At 43.8% G+C, this 23,664-nt stretch overlaps 1 protein-coding gene and 1 long non-coding RNA gene across 2 annotated transcripts in view; one reads left to right on the forward strand and one right to left on the reverse strand.

Moving 5' to 3' along the window:
• Window positions 1-800, reverse strand: part of EZR (ezrin) — a 37,121-nt gene extending 36,321 nt beyond the window's left edge. Inside the window, exon 1 of the mRNA XM_056486296.1 lies at window positions 545-800. Coding sequence (XP_056342271.1) covers window positions 545-556 — 12 coding nt within the window. The 5' untranslated portion in view covers window positions 557-800. The remainder of the gene's footprint in view (window positions 1-544) is intronic.
• Window positions 801-17,966: 17,166 nt separating this feature from the next.
• LOC130251157 (uncharacterized) lies at window positions 17,967-19,337 on the forward strand. Its single transcript, XR_008840108.1, has 2 exons — window positions 17,967-18,112; window positions 18,666-19,337. It is a non-coding gene; the product is annotated as an uncharacterized LOC130251157 (long non-coding RNA).
• Window positions 19,338-23,664: the final 4,327 nt, after the last annotated feature.

The raw sequence follows: 23,664 nt of genomic DNA on the forward strand, positions 1-23,664 counted from the left end.
CCAACGCAGTTGTATCATTTCTCGTTAAGCGGGAGCGCGATGAAAGCTCTTCTTTTGAGAGTAACTCGGGAGCTCTGTGCATGTCTAGCACGGAAGCGCTAGACAAGACGGAGCAACACAGCGCCAGGTCTCTGGAGCACACAGATCGGGGCTCCGTGCCCCTTTCCCGGCGGCGGGACGGCGAGCAGAGCCTCCAGCCCAGCCGAGGCGGCTCGGTCGTGCCCGCGGCCCGGCGCCCGCAGGAGCCGCCCCAGCGCTCCTCCCGCTCCAGCGCCGCTGATGTGGCTCCCGAGCGGGCTGCCCGCCGCTCCCTCCCGCCGCCGCCGCCGCGCACAACTTCCCAGGGCGCTCCAGCCCAACCGCCCCGTCCCGTCCCGGGGCGCAGGGACCGGCATTCAGCCCTTGAACCCGGCAAAGCCCGCGCCGCGACACCGGGGGTGACCGCCCCGCCGGGCCCGGGCAGCCCGCAGCCCTCAGCCCCCAGCGCCGGGCGGGCCCCGGCGCGGCCCCGCGGAGCGCCTCCTTCCCGCCGCGCCCCACTCACCGGCTTCGGCATTTTGAGGGCTGCTGGTGCTTCTGCTGCTCCCGACACAAACGTTCATACAGCGCCTGCCTCGCCTCTGCCGAGCGCCCCGTGCGGAGGAGGAGGAGGAAGGAGCCGCTCCCGGCCACGGCGGCAGCGCAGCCCGCGAGTGCGGCGCCGGCCGCTCGGCGGCGGGTTAAGTACGGCAGGTGGGGCCGGCGGTGACTCACCGCCGCCGGCCATTGCCCGCCGCTCCCCCCGGCGCCTGCCGAGCTCGGCACCGGCCTCGCCCAGCCGCCCGGCACCCCCGCCGGCTTCGCTCCGACGTGCCCGGGGCGCAGGGGGCACCGCGGCCCGGAGCCCCCGCAGCCCGCGGGCCGTGAGGGGCGGGCGGGCAACAGGTGCGGGGGCGGCGCCGCCCCGACCCGCGGGCACGGCGCGGGGCTCCCTGGGGCCCGACCCGCACGGCCCCGCACGGCCCCGGCCCCGCCGGAGACCCCCCTGCCCTGCCCTGCCCTGCCCTGCCGGGGTCGGCGCTTCCCATGCCCGCGGATGGCACGGGGAAAGCGTCCGGCACGGGGGTGATGCTGTAATAACTGCTGTGCTTATTGAAGTGCGAGGTTGGAAAATATGATTACTTAACAAAAGACAGGCTTGCTTTGTGTAGTAAAGCGTATTTTTAGCAATGTCAGCAGAAGAGGAAATTTTGAAAAGGCATCTAAGCTCAGAAACTATAGAGTATACTTCAGCTGGTTCTGACTTTTCATAAAGCCCAAAAAAGTTCATGCAAATAGAGTAACAATTGATAAGCATACACAGATAACCAAGCTTGTATCTCTGCCCCTTGTTCTTTCTCCCTCCTCACCCACGAATGTAATACTTCTGTGGGTAGTGTCTGCCAGGAGTGCTGGCCTCCCACTGCATCTCCCTGCTTGGCTGGTCACAAGAGCACTTTGATTTACATAGTCATGGGCAACGGCCGGTAGGACACAGCTCTTCCACTGCGCCAGCAATGGCATGTAGTTGTGCTGTGAGATTGAGGAAATCGTGCAGCCTGTACCCAAGCTGCTGTCTGCAACATCCCACTTCAACCACTGTCTGTTTGGCATAGGATGTAGGACAGGAACAGGGAGACACAGAACAAGGAGAATAACAACCCACTACGTGGAAAATATATGGGGCAGGAGAGAGCCTGGGAAGTATCAAGGGATGGTGACAAAAAGGACAGGCCAAACAATACAGCTCCTACTTTGGCAGAGATCCAAATTGTGTCTTTCCCCCACAGAGTCCACCAAGCAGCACTTGGTTGTTCCACATTAAAATAAAAGAATCATTACTGTGTCAGGTCTGTGAATGAAAGGGGAGGGGAGCCAAGCTGGAGGCTGAGAAAATTCATGGTAATATTCCTTTCCTGTTGCATGATCCTCAGAGATAATAGGCAGCTTTACCATCAAAACAGCCATGGAGGTGGCAGCTTGCAATGTGAGAAGAAATAGTCTAAGAAATAGCTTCCACAAAAAGGGCCATGGGATCAAACATCCTTGGGAAACAGATATGGCCTCCATTTTCTGTTGAAACAATTCCACTGAGATTTAATTGGGTCAGGTTAATTTAACAAAATATGCTGACACTCAGTTGGATTGGGTTAATTTAACAAAAATATTATTTGTGAGGATACTTTCTATGCTGTTCTGCTAAGCAATACGTTTATGGTGGGATTCATGCCTTATTCAGTAGGATGACACTGGAAATGAACCAGACCAAATTATCAGTGTTTTGGGTAGGCTGCCAAGCACAAAGAACAACTGTTCCAAGAAGTGCTGTAGAAACCCATCAGCTTCTGCATCTCTCACTCAAGTGACATTCTTAGATTTTGGAGGGGGGGTGTTGGGGAATGGAAAAGGATAGAGATGAGATATTTTCCTAAAATCCAGATTTTGGCTGTGATTGAAAGAAATCAAAACAAGTATGTATGTCTGTGTCCCCTTGAAACAAAGCATTGCATGGATCTAATGGGAAGTCCATTTCCATTCTGGGAGATTTTAAGTCCCCAAATCCTTCTCTGTCCGTAGCTCAACATGGGTTCAGAGATCATCACGCCGGGGCTTCAATTGAAGCAACTCCATTCAGAGAGATGTCTCATTTAATGCATCATGTTTAGTCAGGTAAGTATTTGTTTCCATGTTTTAGTTACATATCCAAGCTTAAACCCCTGGTTTTGTTGGGTTTTTGTTGTTTGTTTTTTTGGGTTTTTTTTTTTCTAACACTTACCATTGCTTCCTAGAGGCAAAAGGAATTTAGGTGACTAATAATTAAGTGTGGCAACATACAATCTCTAGGTTCCTGTTTGCTGCAGCACATAACCCTGTGCCATTCTCCCACAGTCACCTGCAATACATGGGGAAAGGTAGATACCTCAATGGCATCCATAACTACCAGCTTGCCCAATACTGCTCCACCCAAAACCAGCCACTGTGAACACACTGAGCTTACACAGGAAGAATTGTCTTCAGTGGAAGGAACCAGAACAACTGCCAGCTTGGAGTATGTGTTAGATGCCCTTCGCCTCCTTCCTGGGCTTTTGCCTTTTGCTAGGTGTTTTCAAACCCCCTTGCCTGCAGAGCTCCGTGCCTTATTGAACACTTGGCTAGGTAGGTGTCCTTGTGACACTACAAAACTCTTCTACAGCTGGGTCACTCAGCTCCTTCCTTTTTATTTCTCTCCCCACCTCCCCCCTAGAAGGATGGGAATGTATATGATGCGAGCCCCTTCTTCCCTTTTATACAGAAGTCTTCTCCTCCTTCCCAGACACAAACCAGTTCCCCTCTACTCCAGAATGGAGGTAAAAGCCCTTGGTTCTCTGGATTTCCTGAGAGTGCCCTGAAAATCAGTATATTGAATTTTGAGTGTAGGGACAATAATACAAATAACACAAATAAGCATCGTCTAAGAATGCTTAGAGACTGGATCTTCTTTGAAGTGTGTGTGAGGGTGAAGGCATAGAATGGGCACAAAACAATCAACCCATGTCAAGACATCCTGGGGAAGAAGTACAAATATAGAAAAAAAAGATACAAATATACAATCTAGGGAAAATTCCACATGAAAATTCTAGGAAACTTGGTTACTTCTAGATTTAGGCATTAGCTATGCAAGAAAGAACTTTTATGGCCACACTAACAACATCATCTTCAATCAGATCTCACAATTAAGCATAAGACCCAAATCAAAATGAAGCCTTTAAATCACAGGATTAAGATCTGCTCTGATCCAGCACTTACTCTTAACCTGCTTTATTAAGAGGATAGCATTACCAGCCATTTACAGGAATTAATAAGGCAGAGGAGGTGATGAAAGAATCCCGATTGCTCAGCAGGTCAGCAGCAGAACCCAGTTTCTGTCTTCTTCCCTGTGACAGTTCCTGTGACTTACTGACCCCTAACCAAACTGTGTCATCCTCATCAAGCTGCCTTCCCTGTTTTGGAGAGAAGACCCATTTGAATTTCCTGTTATACTTTAAGCTGTAATAATGTTTAAATTTGATGTGGATCATTTATGGATTCCAAGTACTTGCCTGGGTTTGCTCAAGCAAGTCCTATCACTATAAAGTGGCTTTTGCTTTACAGACTTCATGTCAGCCAATTTTTAGTCAACACAAAACTTCCTAAGCCAGATTATCTTGGAACTGGGAAACATGCAATCTTGTGCCCTAAATCCATCATTCTTGGTTGCTCATGCAGAATCAATAGTCTCATGAACAGACAGATCTAAACTCCCTGTTTCTCTGAATAGAAAGCTTCATCCAGGTTAGGCAAGGCATAGATAGAAGAGTTTTGCAGCATCTCTGCTGGTTTGTTTGCAAATTTTTTACTAACAAAAATCTATAGTAGCTAACTCTGTCCTATTGACAACTCAGACTACGCATTTAGTATAGCAGCTGGAAGAAAGGACATTCATTAGAGTAGTTAATGGAAACAATGCCACATTCTGAGACATGTATAGAATTAAGGAGATTTGCTGTCATTTAGGACAGTCAAAAGTCCTTGATTTTCTCTGTCAATTGGAAGAGCTGTAAAAGGAAAAAGAACTATATGGCATTACTGACTTTTTCACTGTGCAGAACTGAAAAATCAGCTTATTACCCATTACACATTATGAAATTTTGGCATTATCATTCCTGAAATATCAGACTTCAGGAAGAGTGACCAAGGATCTGGTGAGTTGTGGTTCTGTTTGCAGTAAGAGCTACTTCCCCACTACCCACACTGAGCTTACTGAAAACCTGACAGATCGAGGTCACAGTGGACCAGCATCTATTGGCAAAGCCCCTTGAGACGTTCTCTGGGTTTCTTATGAAGGGGATAAATGTTGTAAAAGAGCTCAAGGCTTTGCCTCATTTCTGCTTGCTCCTACAAGAAGCTGCTGCCAAGTTCAGTTGTTCGTTGTTCCTACGTGAAAAGCTGCTGTTGCCAGGTTCAGATGTTTGTTGTTTTGCTATTTTTTTCCCCAGTAAGCATAGACTTGGGCTTTTATTCCTGCGCCAACAAGAGGTTAGGTGCATTCAGGCCTGGAAATAAAACTCATTCAATGATCCAATGGTTACATGCCAGGAGATCCTCATCTTTGCAATCATTTTGTCTTCCAGCAGCACCCCCAAGTAGTCCTTGGGATTATTTGATTCTTTGATTGACCATCATGGAGCCCTATGAGGACATGGTAGATTATGAAGAAAAGTATATATGATTAAGTTTATGGAGGATTATTTTTAAATGTTGCAAGAAAGAAAAATAATCAGATGAGACTTCAGGCTTTTATCTGGTTTGTTCTTACCCATCATGAAAGGAGAGAAAAGCTTAAAGGAAGATTATGCTTCTTCTCAATAAGTTTTGAGAAGTCCCAAACACAGTCTTCTTTCAGTTCCCATGAGAGTTGTCTAAGTAATTTCTCTAGTAACATATTCTTCTTCCACAGGAAACTTTCACAGGGAGTGAGGCAAAGTATGCAATAAAATGTTCTTTTCAACTGAAACAAAACATAATTTGGCATTTATATTTTGTGTACACTGAGACTGAGAAATTATTTACAATGGATGGGGAAGGCAAGAGTTAGTGGTAGGTAAAATACAGATAAAATATTACCCAAAGTAAAGGAAGGTTCAAACATGAATGTGACCAGGGAAGGAAAGTCTATGGCAATCATCTTTGTAACTGAAATCCACAATGAATTATTGATTTACCAACAAATAAACAAATAGAAAAAGCACTGAGAGTTTTCTGAATGTATTGAATGAGAACAATCATGTCACAAACCATTGTTTAAAAATGTGTGAAATGACAAATTAATTTCATGACATACTGAATTTGTAGAGATTATACCACATGTGTAAATCAAGCCATGTTTGTCCAAGGCTCAAAGCAAATGGAAACGAGGGCCAACACAGCTTTTACGTCTTGAAATGAAATTATGATCCTAATGCTTATGATAAGAAAGGAAAGAGGAAGGGAGTTCCCCTGGTTAGGTAATCTCTATTTCACCTTGATATTTTCCTTTATGCTTTCTATTTGAAATCTGATTAAAAGCAGAGCTGAGTGCCATATACTGCAAACACCTCCTGCACATCTGAGCACTTTCTATGGGACCAGCTCTTTTAGTGGCTTTTTCCTTCTTTTCTTTTCTTTTCTTTTCTTTTCTTTTCTTTTCTTTTCTTTTCTTTTCTTTTCTTTTCTTTTCTTTTCTTTTCTTTTCTTTTCTTTTCTTTTCTTTTCTTTTCTTTTCTTTTCTTTTCTTTTCTTTTCTTCTTTTCTTTTCTTTTCTTTTCTTTTCTTTTCTTTTCTTTTCTTTTCTTTTCTTTTCTTTTCTTTTCTTTTCTTTTCTTTTCTTTTCTTTTCTTTTCTTTTCTTTTCTTTTCTTTTCTTTTCTTTTCTTTTCTTTTTTTTTTTCCTTTTTTTTTTTTTCCCTGTTGGTGGCTTTTGTTACTTTTTTCATTTGGTGCTTTTGCTTTTCAACATCAAAGTACAGATGTGTTAAGATGGTGCCAACAAAAACGGCATGTGAAATAACATTAACTAACTTAGTTCATGTGCTTCATAGACAGAGCACAGATCTGTGTTTAGAGCAGGTGAGACTGGTGAGGAAGGTGGAGGCAAAACAAATGCCCATTGGCTGACAAAGGGAAAAATAGTTCATAGTCTATGTACAGTTGCTTTTTTTAACTCCAGGTTGTTTTATAATTACACATTGCTGACATTTGTATTGCTCTGACTGTGGGAATGAGGCTGTAAGAGTTCAAAATCACAAGTAATAAGCTATTTCAATTTAACTAAGGGTGCCCAAACTCAGAATTTCAGGGCTAAGAGTGCAAAGTTCAATGTACAATTAATAGACAGGGCACCTTTTCTTTTCCTGCGATATGATACTGACTCACGCCTTTTAAGATCAGTTTTAAGGTCACATTGTTTGACTTTCAGCATAAACTAAACTCTTGAGTTTCACCTGGTGATTCTCAAATCCAGCATGTAACATTAGAAAGGCCTTAAAACCCAGTTTCAAGACTGAAAGGCAGTGATTCTACCTCCTGACCAGTTCTCTCCAGAGCCACATGCTCTTTCAGCGTAAGTTTGAAAGTTGTTTGCATTGATTGGTACTTGTATTTCTCATTCAATTTCAGAAGCGGCATTATCTATAAGGCAGTTCACAGTTAAATACTCAGCAAAAATAAAACATCTAGCATGGCTCTTCCCTTGGCTGAGTCAGTAATATAAGCTGGGCATTACTCTGCAGTTTGGTGCCAAACCATTTTCTCATCATTTTCTCTAATTGAAACAAAAAGTTCCTTGAAGCAGAGGTTACTATGTAAGGTTCAGAAGTCCCAAATATCATTCTAGCCTACTTTGCCATTCAGGACTAGCTCTTTCACATATCTTCTCATATTTTGCCTAGCATGATTTAAGTGCTCTATGAAACAAGGCTCTCCCCCTTTGAACATTAGAGATCAGGTTTATTTTGTAGTTTAAGACTAGTTAATCTTAAAGTCTGCATCTAATAGTGAGAGAAAGAGAAAATATGTAATATTGGGGATGCAGGTTATTACTGGTCCATACATTACCTCTCCTACTCTGCATCACTTGCATCTGCTGCAGACATAAACATTTCCAAGTGCCATTAGGAGATGAAGTTGTTTGTTCTCCCCTCAGACTGCAGCTTCCCAACAGCAGGGCAGGCTGCACAGGGAGCTCTGAATAAGAATATACTAATGGAGATTCTTCATGCAGATAAAGGAGGGTAGTTTTGACCTTAGTGTATCATGAGTAAGACACCAAGCTGGAGTCTGAAGTACAAGTATCCACCTGTCTCTTGGGAAATCCTCTGTTTGCTCTGTGATAACAATAATGCTGAAAACAGGCGGGCACTGATGAAGACGTAAGACCAAGTACAAGGGAGGTACAAGCAATGTGACATTTCTAAACAAAGTAGAACACTGCCTACTTCACCAGACCTGAATTTTAACTCTGACAGTTTGCAAGGGCTTACCTGGAACTGTACCTCAATTAAATATTCATTCATGAGAAAAAAATATTTGTGTTTCATAGCAAACAGCTCATATACAATTTACAAATGGCTACATATATCCTTAATTGGTTTTCAACCAACCTGCTAAACACTGAAGGCAAACGAAATCCATTTTATGTCAAGGCTGCAGATACACAGTCACCTTATCTAATCATTCCCAGCTGCCTTAAAGGCAGTAACTCAGAAACAAAGAGGCTACCAAACCAAATAACTTCTGTGAGGCCTTGCTGGAGGAGAAGGGGATCAGGTTGATTACTGTTCACCTGCCACACTGAGGCATGCAGGTAACCTGAAACAAAGGGAGTTTTCAGTGCTTCCCAATGACACACCTACCCTGTGAAGTAATTACCTCTGACGCATGACACAAAAGATAAACAACAAGTCTCGTAGCATGTTGGCTAGCAACTCACCAAAACACCCTGGAAAATATCAGTATGCCTCCTTTAAAATACTGGGTGAATTTCACCTGTTTGCAGCAGGTAACTCAGGATCTGGGGTATTAACTGAGTAGCACTCGAGCCTTCAAAATAAAGGTGACATGCTGCCTCGGGTGTAACCAAGATTTCACACAGACTTGATTTGCTCCTAGGAAGAACACAGCTCAGCAGTTTATTTATTTAATAAACTGGTTATCTTTTACAGGTGGCATGATTAATTCTTTGGTCTTTTTTAATAAAAGATGTCAAGATGTCAAGATGAGAGGGGAAAATCTGTCATATGTAACCTTATGAACAACTTTTTGTGCTACGGTTTCATTTGTGTGATGTCTCAGCATTTGCCAACAGCACCTTTGAAGATTCATTGGTGCACTGCTGTTTTCACCTTCAAGCACTTCCAGTGTGGGAGGAGAAGGGTGAGGTGCTGCTGGACTCCAGAATTAGGGTGTTGTGTCCCTCCACCTGGTATCAGTTGAGCGTGAGGATTGGGTGACTCCAGAGCTGGTGCTTCATGAGCTAATTGTTCAGTATGTTTAATTATCTTGGAACGGTAAAAACATTGTGGTTGCAGCAATCAGAAATGAAGTAGAGTTTCTGTATCCAAGAAGTTTGTCTGGTTTTCCTACCCATGCCACTTGGCCATATGGACCTTGCTTTTTTTTCTTTATGAACCTTGCTTTTTTTCCTTATGGACTTCTCTTTGGGTAACTTAGTACAAACATATATCCATTAGAAATCTTCCTAGTCATACCTTGGATCATCTCCAAAGCCAGGCCCAGCTTGTTCCTGAGCGAGACCAGGAGCACAAGAGCTGGGAACACCTTGTAGTCCTGGGAGTAGAACCATATTGTCCCTAAGGCGTGCTACACTGTTACGGGCGGCATTTTCCTGTGAGAAAGTGGGCTGTCCCTTGCTGGATTCCCTGGCTGTGTTCTGCCTGCCATGGCAGATAGAGAGGGAGGGGGAAGTACAGCATCAAGCTATGGCCTTCTTTTGCAGTGTTCTTATGTAGGGCCACGAGCACTTGGGCTGCTGTCACAGTAAGGGCTGTGCCAGCTATCATGGCCTGTTTCTGCCCCAGCCTGTTGAAGCACCCAGGACAGACTCACTTCAGAGTGTCTAAGTGCCCTGAATCTAGGGATGCAAGTGGCTTCTTTGCCTGCCCCTCACAGGGAATGTGGTCTTTGAGCCCTGTTTGTGAAAGCCTGCAAGAAGGGCTCAGCTGTCTCTGTGTCTACACGGCAGTCCAGACCTGCAGGGTGGCTTCCCTGCCCAGCCCTGCAGGGCTGCTCTGCCAGGCAGGACAGCAGCACAGAATGGGAAAACTGAGAGTCCTGGCCACTGGCCTGGTTTCCCTTTACCTGTCTGACATGGTGAGGCAGGAAAACACAGAAAGGGCCTTAGAGATGACAGCAAAACATGTACAGCTGATTCACAGGGTGGAATAACAGCTGGATGCACTGGCAAAGCAAGACACTGGTCTCACAGGCGGGGACTCTCCATAGAGAAGATGTGCCTGGGAGGGTTCAGGGACCTTCTGGAGAACTGCACTTAAAGTGCTTCCAGAAAGTCATGTGGACAGGACTAACGAAAGCACTTCACACACTTTATTTCTCTCCCAGTGCAACCATCTCTAACGACACACCATTTTTTCCATTTGTGTTCGAAGTTATTGGAGCTGTCCTGATCCCACAAGCAAGCAATCTAACAGCGAGGAATAATTTTCTAATGTACTGTCTTTCCAGATATCAAAATGTACTCCTTCCCTGCATTCCTCTCAATGCCCTCCACCCCTGTCGCCTGAAATAACTGCTCACTCATCACTAAAGTTTAGCCATGCTGTGCTGTACAAATCCAGAGAGATAAGAAACAATATTCTTTAGATAACAGCACAGAGTATTGCACAATGTTCTTTCTTGTCTCAGAGTTCAGTCTGCACCCTTAGTTAAAAAAAAAAAAAAGAAAGGAATGTTAAAGCAAAAAAACCAACACCTCTTTACAGAAATTGCCTTAAAATGCAGCATTCAATATAGTTAGTGCAGTGCTAAGGACATTCAAAATAGTGGTGTTGTTTCAAGTAAGATTGAGGCTGCTATTTTCCCCATGGTTTCCAATGCATAGCATTTGAAACGATCTCTTTTTCTATGCTTCAAGTAGCAATTAAGTATTGTGTTTCAAATGCCACCACACATCAATGGTGAGTAAATAATGGCTTAAATAAGAACTAAAAAAAAAGGGTTTGTTTGCTTTTGCAGGTGTTAAATTTCAGCAGGACAATCTAACTCAAACAAAGTCCTAAACAAAAGTTACTGGAATTCCTGACTGACAACCTGAGTTTCATGTTAGACAAGGCAGATAATCAAAATAATCTCTGCTGGCTCTAAAATCTCTAACCACTGTTTCTTACTGCGGCTGTAAATTTCTAAGACTAAGTTTTTTAACTTTAGTCAAAACAATTTTGTTTAAATTGCTATTGCATGGGAAAATGATTGCCGAAACTACATGGGGTTAAAAGATTTATTTTGTAATGACTATCCTTAAAAAAATCCAGGCAGTAAAACTCACACTGAGAAGTACATGGCAAGACTTAAATGTGGACTTAAGTTACTTTCTTGCTCTTCTGGTAACTCACTTATTTCTTCTTTGAGAAGAAATGCAATGTATCCACTACCCTGATGGATTCAAACTTACATCCTGTAAGCTATCTCAAAATATCAGGAAAAATATTAGGAAAAAGGTAATTGAATAAATTTAGACACATTAATTAATTCTGCATAACCCTTTTATGGTAAACTCAGCTGCAGTGAAACCCTACTTGTAGAGAAGAGAATGAAAGCTGGAGGTTGTTTCAATGCAAGCTAGGGATGCTTGAAGGTGAGCCCCTTCCCACAGGACTCGAACTCGCAATCCTGTCAGAGCCCTTCAGAATCAAGACAGTGGGACCAGGCCTGTAACCGGGGTTTAGTGGAGAAAATTCCATGACTTCACTGTGATAGGCTTCCACGGTAATTCTTAATTGGTTACTTTAGATTAGCCTCTCAGCCAACCCTTGTTAATGTGAAATGATAACCTTGAACTGTGTTCATGGTTTAAGAGTAATCCAAAGACCTGCATACAGCACAAAGGGAAAAAGTCAGAAATTATTTTGCACTTGTGCGAGGACAGAATCAGATTCTATTCAACCCAATCACAGGACCACAGCAATCCAGCTGTTTATGGATTTTATCAAACTCCAGATTTAGACTCCATGTGTGTGCCAGTCATCTGGAAATAGATCTTACCACCCTGATTCTGTTACTTTTAGCCACGGTGCTGTTACCTGATTTCTTGGGCAATCTTATTTAAACATGAGTAGAGGTGGAAGAGGTGAGTCCTATGTTTCTTAGAAAACTTGAGATGACGTGAATGGAACAAATTAGTCAATCAGCAATTATAAAAATCTGAAGTAATCAGGGAAAATTTAAATGGTCCTGGTCAGTACAATTGTTTGTTTTCAACTCAAACTACATACCTATGCCTGTTATTTGTCCCAGACAGAGAGAAGAGAAAGTCTTTAAAATAATAGATTTCTTTTAATCTGATCTGTAATGTAAAGGTTCTCAGGCTGGCTCCAGGTGTTCTGGGCTCGAAACAGCCTGCTGTGGGTTGTGCCAGGGCCTTCACTGGAGCATGTGTACAGGACAGTACACACAGGATGCAAAGGGCCCACTACAGCAGTCAGTAAAATTTATATTATCCTAAAAGTATAACAAATTGATTTAACTATTCTTCGTGGGTATTTTTTATCATTAATCATCAATATTCAGTTAAAACAGCAGTAAGCAGAATGTACCCAGAGATCTATCCATAAAGGAAGTAATTTACTACTCGCTTTACAACAGTGTTGAGTAAACACTTGAGTTGCATTGAGGACTTCATTTCTGTGGGAGTAGTGGCACATTCAGGTGAGCAAACACAACACTTTAGAGAAAACCAAGCACTTTCGGTCCAGCCCCAGACTACACTGCTACCAGCCTGCAACAGTGTAAAAATAAATCAGTGTTACTAATTAAAAAGACTGAGGAAGTGAAAATTACCCCAGCTCTTAAAAATTCAAAGTTTGTGTTAGTTTCACAGCACTTCTGCTTCGTGCAGCTTGTATATAGCATTAGAGATACCTTGGTCTTACCTCAAACAGTCATGAATTTCATTCAGTCAGGGTCAGGCCCAGGATCAGTACTTATACCGAAATAGTGAGAAAGGAAGCCCAAGGGACAATCATTACTTCCCAGCATCCAGGCAGTTTCTTGTAAGTGCCTTAAAATACTCTTCAAAGTGAGAAGTATTAATAAATAAATAATTTTGCAACCCTGTATTGCCCTGTTACAACTCTCTCCGTATGAGAAGCAGATCTAGATTCCTCTATTCTTGATCCCTCAAATCACAGTGTAACTGTTTCTCACAGTGCAGCTTCCCTGCTGAACAGCGAATGGAACTGACCCATGCTGAGACTGGGATGTGCAAGATCCTCCTCGGATGTGCAGTGTTCCCATGCCTTAATGTGCAGATCTAAACTGTCTCTGGGACCCAGTGGCAAGGCGTGTCGTACCTCATTGTGAGGCTACTGACTTCAGCCTTGCTGGCATTCTCCAGGATTCAGTGAAATTACAAGACTTGTTTAACCCTGTGCATGTCCTTCAAAAGTCTTGCTGAACTGCAGCCTGAGTAAAGCCCAGGCCCAGCAGGCATTCCTGTACATGCTCAAGGATAATATTGACTAATGAGTTCAGGGAGAGCTGATGGACAACTTATAGTGACTGTGATCTTCAGTACAGCTAATTTACATCCTTAACATTTTTAGAATTTTGGTATGGTGTCTGTACATCAGAAGTCACTGTGGCATACATACTGCCCTGTTTTCTTGCAGACACAGGAGCTTCAAATTCTTACTCTCAACCCTCCTACATTCCAATGCAATTCCTTTCCTTAATGAGCATGCACCCAAAATGACCCCGTGTTCCATTCTGCAAAATGGTGCACTGTTTCCTTGAATGCTGGAGCTCACATTTTCATGACAAAAGTTGCAATTATTTTTCTGTGCAGCAAGATTTGCAACAAGACTGGCTTTGCAAACATATTTTTGGCCTCTCATTAGGCTGACAAGGATTTGTTCAGCCTGGTAAGAAATCTTTTGCATACGACAAATTAATTTTATTTAAGCACCCCTTTACATTAGCCTTTCAAAAGAACCTTCTGAATGCAAAGGCAGATACTACGCCTCAGTCTGCCCTTCCCTGTGCATTAAAAATTGTTTATTAATGAGGCAGGTACAATCTGACTTCATGCAATTGATCATGACATTGTTTACAACTGCAACATAAAATTAGCTTCTTTCATGACTTTAACATAATTTCCAAATTTCCCTCTAGCACATTATGTTCCTTATTGGTTACAGTTCATTCTTTGTCATTCTGGAGTCTCAGAAAAGTCTGTGCTGTGCACTACATTGCTGACCAAGGAACTGGCAAGGCAGAAACTGGATCTATCTAATCATTAAGCACTACTCAGCCTTTCCCCCCCACAGCAGAGGAGATTCAGTGAGCACAAAACCTCATTGACATTCCCTGATGATGCCTTTGATTTGTGGTGTGGCAAAACTGCTTGTCCCAGTAACCCACAATTACTACATTTAAGTAATAAAACCCACACAAATCAACATCTCCACTTGCAATGCAGTTTCACTATTTTAATGTTGCAGAACTACTTGCATTTTGCTTTTGGCACAGGTTCTGATTCAATTCCCACTTAAGTCAATGGGAGCTTAGAGAATCCTTCCCTTTGCTTCAGCGATAGCGGATAAGCCCAGCAGCCAAGATTTATTCTCCAAATATTAGCAGAAATGCTCCACTTATCAGGCAGTTGATACTGTTAGCTCAAAGGCAATAAAATCTTTGCATCCAAACATAAGCTTTTGTTAGTTCTTAGTTGACAGATGGATTTATAAGTTTATAATACAATCCTTAATTTCCTCTTAAACTTTGTTAAATTTAAGCATTTGGGAAGTGTGGATCCTTCTAAAACAGTTCCTTGAGGAACAATACTGAAACTGTGATGCCAGTGAACTTTGATTTTCCAATAATTGTATAGTGTCTTTAAAAGACCATCATATTTTTGTTTATTTTTGTTTGGATAAAACAACTGAAGACACATGGACAAGGGCAGAGCTAACCAGCTATGAGGTAGATCTATACTAAACCTTCAAACTTAACCTTCTGCTCCCTTCTAAACTTTTTCCCCAGTAAAGACAATTTAGCAGTGAGCTCTATAAAAATTTCCATGAACTTTTATGTGCTGAGGGCATGTCCTTAAGCCCTGAAATTCCTGAAAAGACTCCCATAGGCTACAATGGACTTGTAATCAAGCTCTGAATGTGAACATCAAGAAATTCTCCCATTTAATTTTCTATATATGATCAACAGTGGTGGAAAAAGCCTAGCTTTGTGAAATGTGTGAAGCATTATAGTATGCTGTTGTATATGGCTTGATAGTGGTCCCAATGTGGCAGCTTGGGAACACTTATAGAATAGTACATGTCAATTCCTGAGTGAACAGCTTTTTCAAAGTAGATTTTCTTTTAATGAATTAATTAGCAGCAGCTGTTGAGAGGAATGCTTTTTCTTTCAACAGTGCTTCATATGTAGAACAGACATACATACCTTGTACCTGTACAAGAATGATATGCTTCTAAATACATGAACAAAAGGCACAGCCAGAATTGTTCTTTAGACATTACAAAGCACTGCCAGGCAAACAGTAGCATAATCTTTAGTTTAAACAATTCAGTACTCCTGGAAATCACTTTCAAGCCATAACATAAATGGGTTTTGAAACCATACAACAGGACATGGACAAACAGAAACAGCTTCTGCAAAGTTTATGTATTGCACTTTACTTGCCAGAAATGTAGTCTAAGTCAGGAAAAGGTGTGAACTAAATAGTTCAAAGTGTAACTAATTGATTATTTACTATAGCTGCCAGCAGACAAGAAATGTAAAATGTCCTTCCCTGTCTGTGTGCTTAGCATGTGATAGACCTATGACCTGGCAGAAACTGCCCAGGAGTCTTTTGGCTCAGCCTCCAGATTAACACAGTTCTTGCCTGTGCAGACAAAATCCTGTGGGCGATGAAGGGCTTACACAAATGACTATTTTAGGGCTATGCCAATATGTTCTTGCTTTTCCAGCCTTTATTGCTCCCAGAAGATGCTGGGAGCACTTTTTTCTGCTGGATGTAGAAAACTGAGGATTTCAGGCACCCAGCTCCATGTGGCTTGATTTCTACATTCTCCTGAGAGTTACATCCAAGAACTTCAGGGATGATGAATCCTTTAAGACTGAAGGAAGGCAGTTTGCACAGCTTGTTCCATCCCATGTTACACTTGCCAAGCCAGTAATTGCACCTTTCTTGAAGTGCTGTCTTAGCTGAACAGTTTGGTGGACTGGAGAAACTTCCACACTCATGTAACAATACTGGGCAGTTGGATCTTGACACTTACTGTGGAGCTCTTTGACCACATGAAAGAGCAGTCTGCTCTTCCACCTTTCCTGGTGGAGTTTTCTGATCCTCCTCTCATGTGTGCACCAATGTATCCACCAGGCCTGCTGGAGACCTGAGGGACTGAAGCTGCCAAAAAACATATATCCCAACTATCATCACACACTAGCTCTCTAAACGGAGCAGGAAAATCACACAGTTTTTATGGTTTTTATCCTCTGGAGGATACTTTTGAATGGTACTGAATCCTGTTAACATTTAGCTCATTTGTGAAATTTTTACAAATATATATGCAAAAAAAGCTCATGCTATATTACAAAAAAAAAAAAAAATAAAATCTGTAGTGACTTGAGCCATCAGACTCTGTGCCATCCTGTCATTGAGGAGGGATGTGAGGATGCTCCCATCTAGAGCCTCAAATCAGCAAAGCTGAATTAAGGTATTTGAAGGTCCAGAAAAGGGCAACAAAGCTAGTGAGGGGTCTGCAACACAAGTCCTAGGAGAAATGCCTGAGGGGTTGTTTAGCTAGAAGATGAGGCTCAGGGGAGGCCTTATTATTCTCTATGATTGCCTGCAAGGAGGTTGTAGCCAGGTGAGGGTTGGTCTCTTCTCCTAGAGACAGGACAAGAGGACAGGATGGACATTAGGAGGAATTTCTTCACAAGATGGGTGATTAGACATTGAATGGACTGTCCAGGGAGGTGGTGGAGTCACCGTCCCTGGAGGTGTTTAAGGAAAGACTGGATGTGGCACTGAGTGCCAAGGTCCAGTTGACAAGGTGGTGTTCGGTCACAGGCTGTGCTCAAGGATCTCAGAGGTCTTTTCCAGCTTAGCTGTTTCTGTGAAGGTGCTCGTACACCTACAGATGGACACAACCTGGCCGCTCCCTGCACGTTCCTTCCGCTGGTGTCAGGGGTACCAAGGTGCCACAGCACACCTCCACAGCTAGACCAACACCTGAGGCAGCTGTGCCTGTGCCACTGCTCCCCCGCAGCCACCTCCATCCGGCCCGCACCTGAGCCCAGCTGCCCCTGCCACCTTCCATCCCTGCGCTGCGCCAGAGACAGGCACAAGGGGCTGCAATGTTCTCCGCTCTGCAGCTCTGGCTGAGCACGGACGGCCTGAAACAGGCCTCGGGCACCTGCACCACCAGCGGGCGGGAGCTGCCCCAGCCGCGCTCGGGCAGGGAGGCGCCGCGCGTCCCCCGCTCCGGCGGGGCAGGGGGCGGCAGGGGCCCCTCGGAGCAGCCCCGGTGCCCGGCCGTGCCCCCCCGGCGGCGGGAGGAGCGGCGGGACTTTGCCCGGGCGCGGCGGTGCCGTCACGCGGCGGCGCCCAATGGCCCCGCGCGCCCGAAATAGCGCGCTATAAATGGCGCCGCCCGCCCGGCAGGCCCGGCCGGCCCAGGTGTGGCGGTGCCGGCGCGCAGCGGCCGCCGCCCCGGGCCCCGCCGCCACCGCCCTCCCCGCCCCTCGCCGCGGCTCACCCACGCCCCGAGCGGCCGCCTGGGCGCGGTCGGGAGAAGCCCCGGGGCCGGGTGTGGCACCCTCGGGGCCCTTGCTGCCTGGCTCTGTCACTTTGTCCTCCCTCAAGGACTCGCTGACTCTTCCTGCAGGTCTTCGTTCATTCCTGCCTTCAAAGCGTGCGCTTCACCTCCCTGTGCAGCAGCCGAGGGGAGCCGGAGCCGCGCCATGGTGAAAAGCCCGAACCTGTCCCGGCAGCCGTGTCGTGTGTGTGTGCTCTTAAAACAGCATCAGTTTAGAGCTGAGACTGCCTGTTCCCAGTGGAGGAAGCGGGCTGATAACGCTTATCGGCTTGGCTCGAGCTCTTCCATCTCTCCTGCGTTAGTGTGAGCCCTGGAGAAGCCTGCAGAGATAGTGCAGGGCCGGGCCCTTTCTGGGTAAGATGCTCCTGGGAAGACACAGTGCTGCCCTGCCTGGACAGACACGCACGATGAACGCATAAACCTAAACCCACCCACGGAGAAACCTACGGTGGGGTTTTCTTTTTATCCCCTTTCCAGCTGGGAAAGATGGGGATGAATCACCAGGAGGTGAGGAGGGCAGAACTATGAAAACTGACATGACTCAGAATGAAAGCAAATAGTCTCCTATTCGAAGATGTGTGCCTTTAAAAAAAAAAAAAAAACACATTATAAGGGAAATGTTAAAAATATACTGAGTTCCTGACTATACTCAAGACTGCAAGGGCTGTAAGTGCAGTGGACCCCTTCCAAGATGTGTTCCTACTTGCTTGAGCTGTGCTGGTTAGTGGAAATGCTCCCAGCACGTGTTCTCAGTCTGCACTGTGCAATTGCACCTGTTCACCCTACTACTTGCACATAGTCCTTTGCTACTCTCAGATATGGTATCCGCTGTAGGATCACTGGATTTGGAATTTTTGTTGTTGTTTGGTTTTGGGGTTTTTTTTGTTTGTTTGTTTTTGTGGGATATTTTGGTGACTTTTTAACCTTTTTTTGAGGCCTTGGTAAGATAATATTTTCTGTTAGGAAGATATCTTTCAGAGTATCTTAGATAATTTTTATATACATATATATGATTTTTTACAGCTGAATTCTCTAAATGGAATTTATTCTCTTTTTTTAGTTGCCACTGGATTCAAGGAGAGGTATTTACTGAAAAGTGTAACATTAACAGCTGGAGGAGAAGAGTGATCATCAAATGAAATTATGAGGTGGCAGGTTCAAAAGAAAGTACCTCTTCACACAAAACAAATCTTGGAAGTTACTGCTACAGGATATCAGGAAGCAGTTAAAAAAGCAATTAGCACGATCATGGAAGAAAAATCCGAGCAGGGATGTTCAGCACAAACACCTGTGATTCAGGAGCTCTTTGAGGTGCAAATCCGCATCCTGCGGAAGCATTTTGGGGAGCAGCCTCCCCTGTGCTCATGCTGTCATTAGGCAATTACTGCTGGCTGCTCTGGGGATAGTCCTGCACTGGACTTGAAATGCTGCTGTTCTGACCCAGCACAGTCATTCTTACATTTAACTGTCATTTCATTCAATGTGGGTTTTCTTTTTTCCCCCAGTCTTTAGTAAGTCACAGACAACTATTGAAATAAATCTTTGTGACACAGAAATTCTCTTTCTTTATGCTCTGTACTTCTCTTGTTCTTTCCTGTCTATTACTTCGATTGAGGGATGGAAGGTTGCTCTGCTGTGTGTTTGTATAATACCACATTATCAAGCTGAACGCTGGTCCGTGCCTGTATTTCCTAGTTAATTATTTGATATAAATAAATATTAATAATCTGTATTTCTGAAGGTGGCCACAAGCCGAAAGATTTGCTGCTTGTTTAAGCACTCGAATTAAGAAACTGTGGAGCTCCAGTCCTCATGTGCTGGCAGAATGAGACAGATGGGCCATTTGAGAAAGTGATTAAAATACCAGCAATACCTGCCTAAACAGTTACAAATTCCACACTCCACATCTGCAAGGGCTTGTATTTATTATCTAGGGCATGGGACCAGACCTTGTGAACCTTCTGACACTGAAGGGTGAGAGCAAGGAAGAGGTGCCAGCATAGCAGAACTGGCATGGGGGCTGAGTGGTGCCAGCCCCACACCCCTGCCCCAAGCTGCCTTAGTCTGGCTGAGGCCCCACAGGGAGCTCCTGTTCCAGCCTTGCTGCTGGAAGGAGATGGATTGCCACCTACTTACTGTTGAGGAGTCAGTTTGGGCATATGAATGTTTGCAGGGTTTTTTCCCAAAAACAGGACTAATTTTAGTGCTTGGGGTGGAAGTGCCCTGAGATCACATGGAGAAAAGGAGCATGATCAACTCATGGTATTGAACAATATTCAGGCATGGGTCTTCTGAAAAAGATTCCTGCCAAGGCTGGAGAACCTCTGTAGGCTCTCATGCGCTTTTTTAAACATAGTGGAAATCCAGTGTATCAGTCATAAGGCAGGGGGGAATAACCTGAGGGAGGCTGTTTCCCTAAGGAGAAGTGAAAAGAGGACCTGTTTCTGCTGAGGAGTATGCTTGTCACATGGATTGGATTTTACAGCAGTGTACAGCTCTTGGGTTGGAGGCACAACTTCCCACTTGTACAAGGATCCAGCTCAGGATGGATGTGGGCAAAAACCAAACAGTAGAACTGTTGTTCTTGTTTGCCTCACCTGTGTTCCCATTGCTCTGCTGATTCCTGGGGGATCAGCAAGAGGCTGCATATGGAATGGGAGACAGCAGCTGCTCACAGGGATTGACTGTGCAAGCCCATCCTGCTGAGAAGTCATGTTTCTTTTACATGATTGCCACCTCTGCTGCTGATAACAATGCAGGTTGTGGCTTTAGCAGCCCATCAGAGACAGCTGTTTCATGGGTAGTTCTTCAAAAGCTTCTTGGACATGAAACTACCTTGGGCTTGGATGCTTTGTCTAGTGCTTTTCCCTAGACATGAATTAGCATATACTGTCAATAAAGACAGTAAAACTGAATTTATTCTTTAGTTGGAGGACACAGACCTAGAAGGGATGGAACAGGGACCTCAGTCCCACAGAACCAGCAACAGCCCAAAAAAAGGGCTGCAGAACAGTTATTCCACCTGCCCCACACTAAACATACATTGGAACCATATTGCCTGCACTTCTATAGCCACCTTTTGTGCTTCCCAGTAACTTCTAAATGAACTTCAGTCTGCTAGTAGGTGCCCAGAAGTCCCAAGTCTGAAGTCACATAGGAAGAATGGAGAGGCCAGGGGCACTGGCACTGTGTCCCTGTGGTGGATGGGTTTTCCAGTCTCAAGTCCCACACTGCTGTGGCACCTATTAAGCTCATGCAAAGTTCTCTGAGTATTAGGGAAGAGCTCTCCTGACTCCTGTATTTTTCAGCTCCTGAACAGCACCTGACTTAGATTCACTTTCAGTTTTCCTTCAGCCCATCCAGTCCATTCTCACAGACACTGCTACATCCCTGTAGTGTGTCTGCAAGGCCAGGCAGCTCCTGCAGCCCAGCCACAGGGAGTAGGTTCCCATAGAGCAGTTCATCAGCACTTTTGTAGGAACAGCAAGTCATCCATGACTGGGATAGCCAGAGATCTTGTGTCTCAATGGCATTTGGAGGGCAGCAATGTTTTCTTGGAGTTGAGCAGTAGCTGAGACTCTTTGGAAGAGGAAATTTATAATAAATTGTCCAAAAGTACAGAGGTGGTGCCACACAGGCATAAAGAAAGAAATTTTTTTTTTTAAATTTTCCAGGAGAAAGACTTATCTTCATTCACTGGTATGTCTTCAGAGAGTGCTGATTTACAGGCACAGCTATAACATTTTCATTTAGTCTGTTTTTCACTAACCAGAACTAGATTGTGCTTATCATTTGGGCAGTTATATGCATGAAAATACATTAATTTGAGTTTGTAATTTTTACATGTTTTGTGAATTATATTTTTGCTCTTCATTTGGTGTGTTAAATCTGCCAGGGGACCTCAGTCACAAGTACTGTGCTGTAAGAAGAAGAATGTTGGCACAGGTGGCTCCCCAGCCCCATGGAGAGCACGGCCCCATGGAGATCAGGTAAACCCATGCTGGAGCTTTCTCTTCTTCCATAACCTTTGGCCATATGAGGGTTTTGGCAGGCAGCTTGCAAGGCTGGTCACCCTGGAGTAACCTCACTTCTCCAGCCCCAGGACATTCACTTACCTCTGCTACCCAGCAGAGACCCCAGGGCCAGCTGTAACCTGTCAGGCAGGGCTCTTGTACCCTTTGGTACCCCCAGCTCCCTGCCCATTTGTCAGCTTGTCCCTGCTGCACATTTCTAATGCTGCTTTGTGCAAATGTTTTGGGGCAAGTGGAAGGAAATGCAGCAGAACCTGCCCAACCACTGATCTGTCTACTAGCAAGATGCCCTCTCTGGGCCAGTGCAGTGCAATTTTATTGGCATAGGAGCCTGTCTGGCTCCTAAGTAAATTCTGTTGCTACTGCTATCTATAAGTTAGAGCAAACTTAAATAATTCCCACTCAGCTGAAGGAATGTGACTGCCAGGCTTACTGCAGAGCACAGTCCTTTCACCAAGAGTCACTTGCAAAAGGTGTCTTGGGAATGGCCATTATAATATTTTTCTTTTAAACTTAGGTACGCCTTATCCGTGTGAAGAAAAGTTTTTCATCAAATAGGCATTCTTGGTACCCATGCTGCTGTTATCATTAAACAAATATTTCATTTAGGGGGTATGGAAACAGATTTATGAAGTTTTTTATCAAATACAGCCATTAGCTGTTGACAAAAGAACACAGATTGCACCATATTTTAAGGTTAGAAGAATTGGTTCTCCTGTTCTAATATATTCTGCAAATTTATTGCAAGGTAATTTTTGCAGTGTAATAATATTTTCATGTCACTTTTTTTTCCTTAAGTGCACATTTTGAAATGTAGGTATTATTTACAGGCTTGGATGTATTTGTAAATTCTAGTGAAGTAAAAATGGCACTCTCATATGAATGATGCTACGGGAAAAATATCTGCATGTAAGTTTTCACATAACTTTCCACAAGTGCCCTCCACCCATACTACAGCAGATGGGGGGGTGAAATCCCAAGCAACATTAGGTAAAATACCTTAGGTTGACCTTTTAGTCTCTTGACAATTTGCACAACATAAAAATCTAAACAAACTCTTCATATTCTACTTAAAAAAAAAAAAAAATTACATTAATTCAGGAGCCTATCTTTCTAGATAGAACCAAAAGTGCTTTCTTTTCTCTACTTGTGAGTTGTTCATATCACTTCAGGTAGGTGAGGACAGGGACTTTCTGAACAACACTTTTAATGTTATGTGAAGCTTAGCAGTGTTGTTCAAACCTTGGAATTTCTCTTCAGAGTTCTTGACCTTTCATAAATCAATATTACTGAATTTTTGAAATGGGTATAATTAATTAATTTTTCTTACAACAATTTAAGAATAAAAATAACATTACAGATAATTTAAATACAACAACTCAACACTCTCAAATTTTCTAGCCAATAAACCACAAGGCAGAAATGGCAGAAATTAAAATCTTCCAGTTGACCACTTTCCCTTTGGACTATTTCTAAAACAAATATTAAAGTTGGCATTCAGTGGCTTGGACCTTTTTGCAAATATCCACAGCAATCCTCCTAGTGATGCTAAGTCTTTTGTAAAGATACAAGAGGGCATCCAGTAATGAGTAATCCCTAAAAACTGGCATTTAATATTCCACTAAAGGAGTTAAAATATTTACAGTTCTCACATGCCACACCCTAATGCCCTTTTTATTTATTTTAAACTGGATAAAATAAGCCATAATAAGACTGATTTATATGAAGTCATGATAAGAATCTCCATTCTCATTCAAACAAAACCATTGTGAAGTCTTGGTCCCATCGACTTCAACATCTAAACCAAATTTTCACTGCCAGCCTTTGACTCCCATCTCGTGTGTCACCAAAAGGAACAGAGCAATTGTTCTCAAATACTAGCAAGCAGGTGGGGTGAACATGGAAAATTCTAGTTTCAGAGATGACATCTACTAGGATACTTTTAGGAATTAATTATAAATGAAAAATATAGCAACAGTATGTTGAATTCCTGTGACATAAACTCCAGAATTTACAGAGGAACATTTC

Source organism: Oenanthe melanoleuca, chromosome 3 (assembly GCF_029582105.1).
Source record: "Oenanthe melanoleuca isolate GR-GAL-2019-014 chromosome 3, OMel1.0, whole genome shotgun sequence".
NCBI lineage: Eukaryota > Metazoa > Chordata > Aves > Passeriformes > Muscicapidae > Oenanthe > Oenanthe melanoleuca.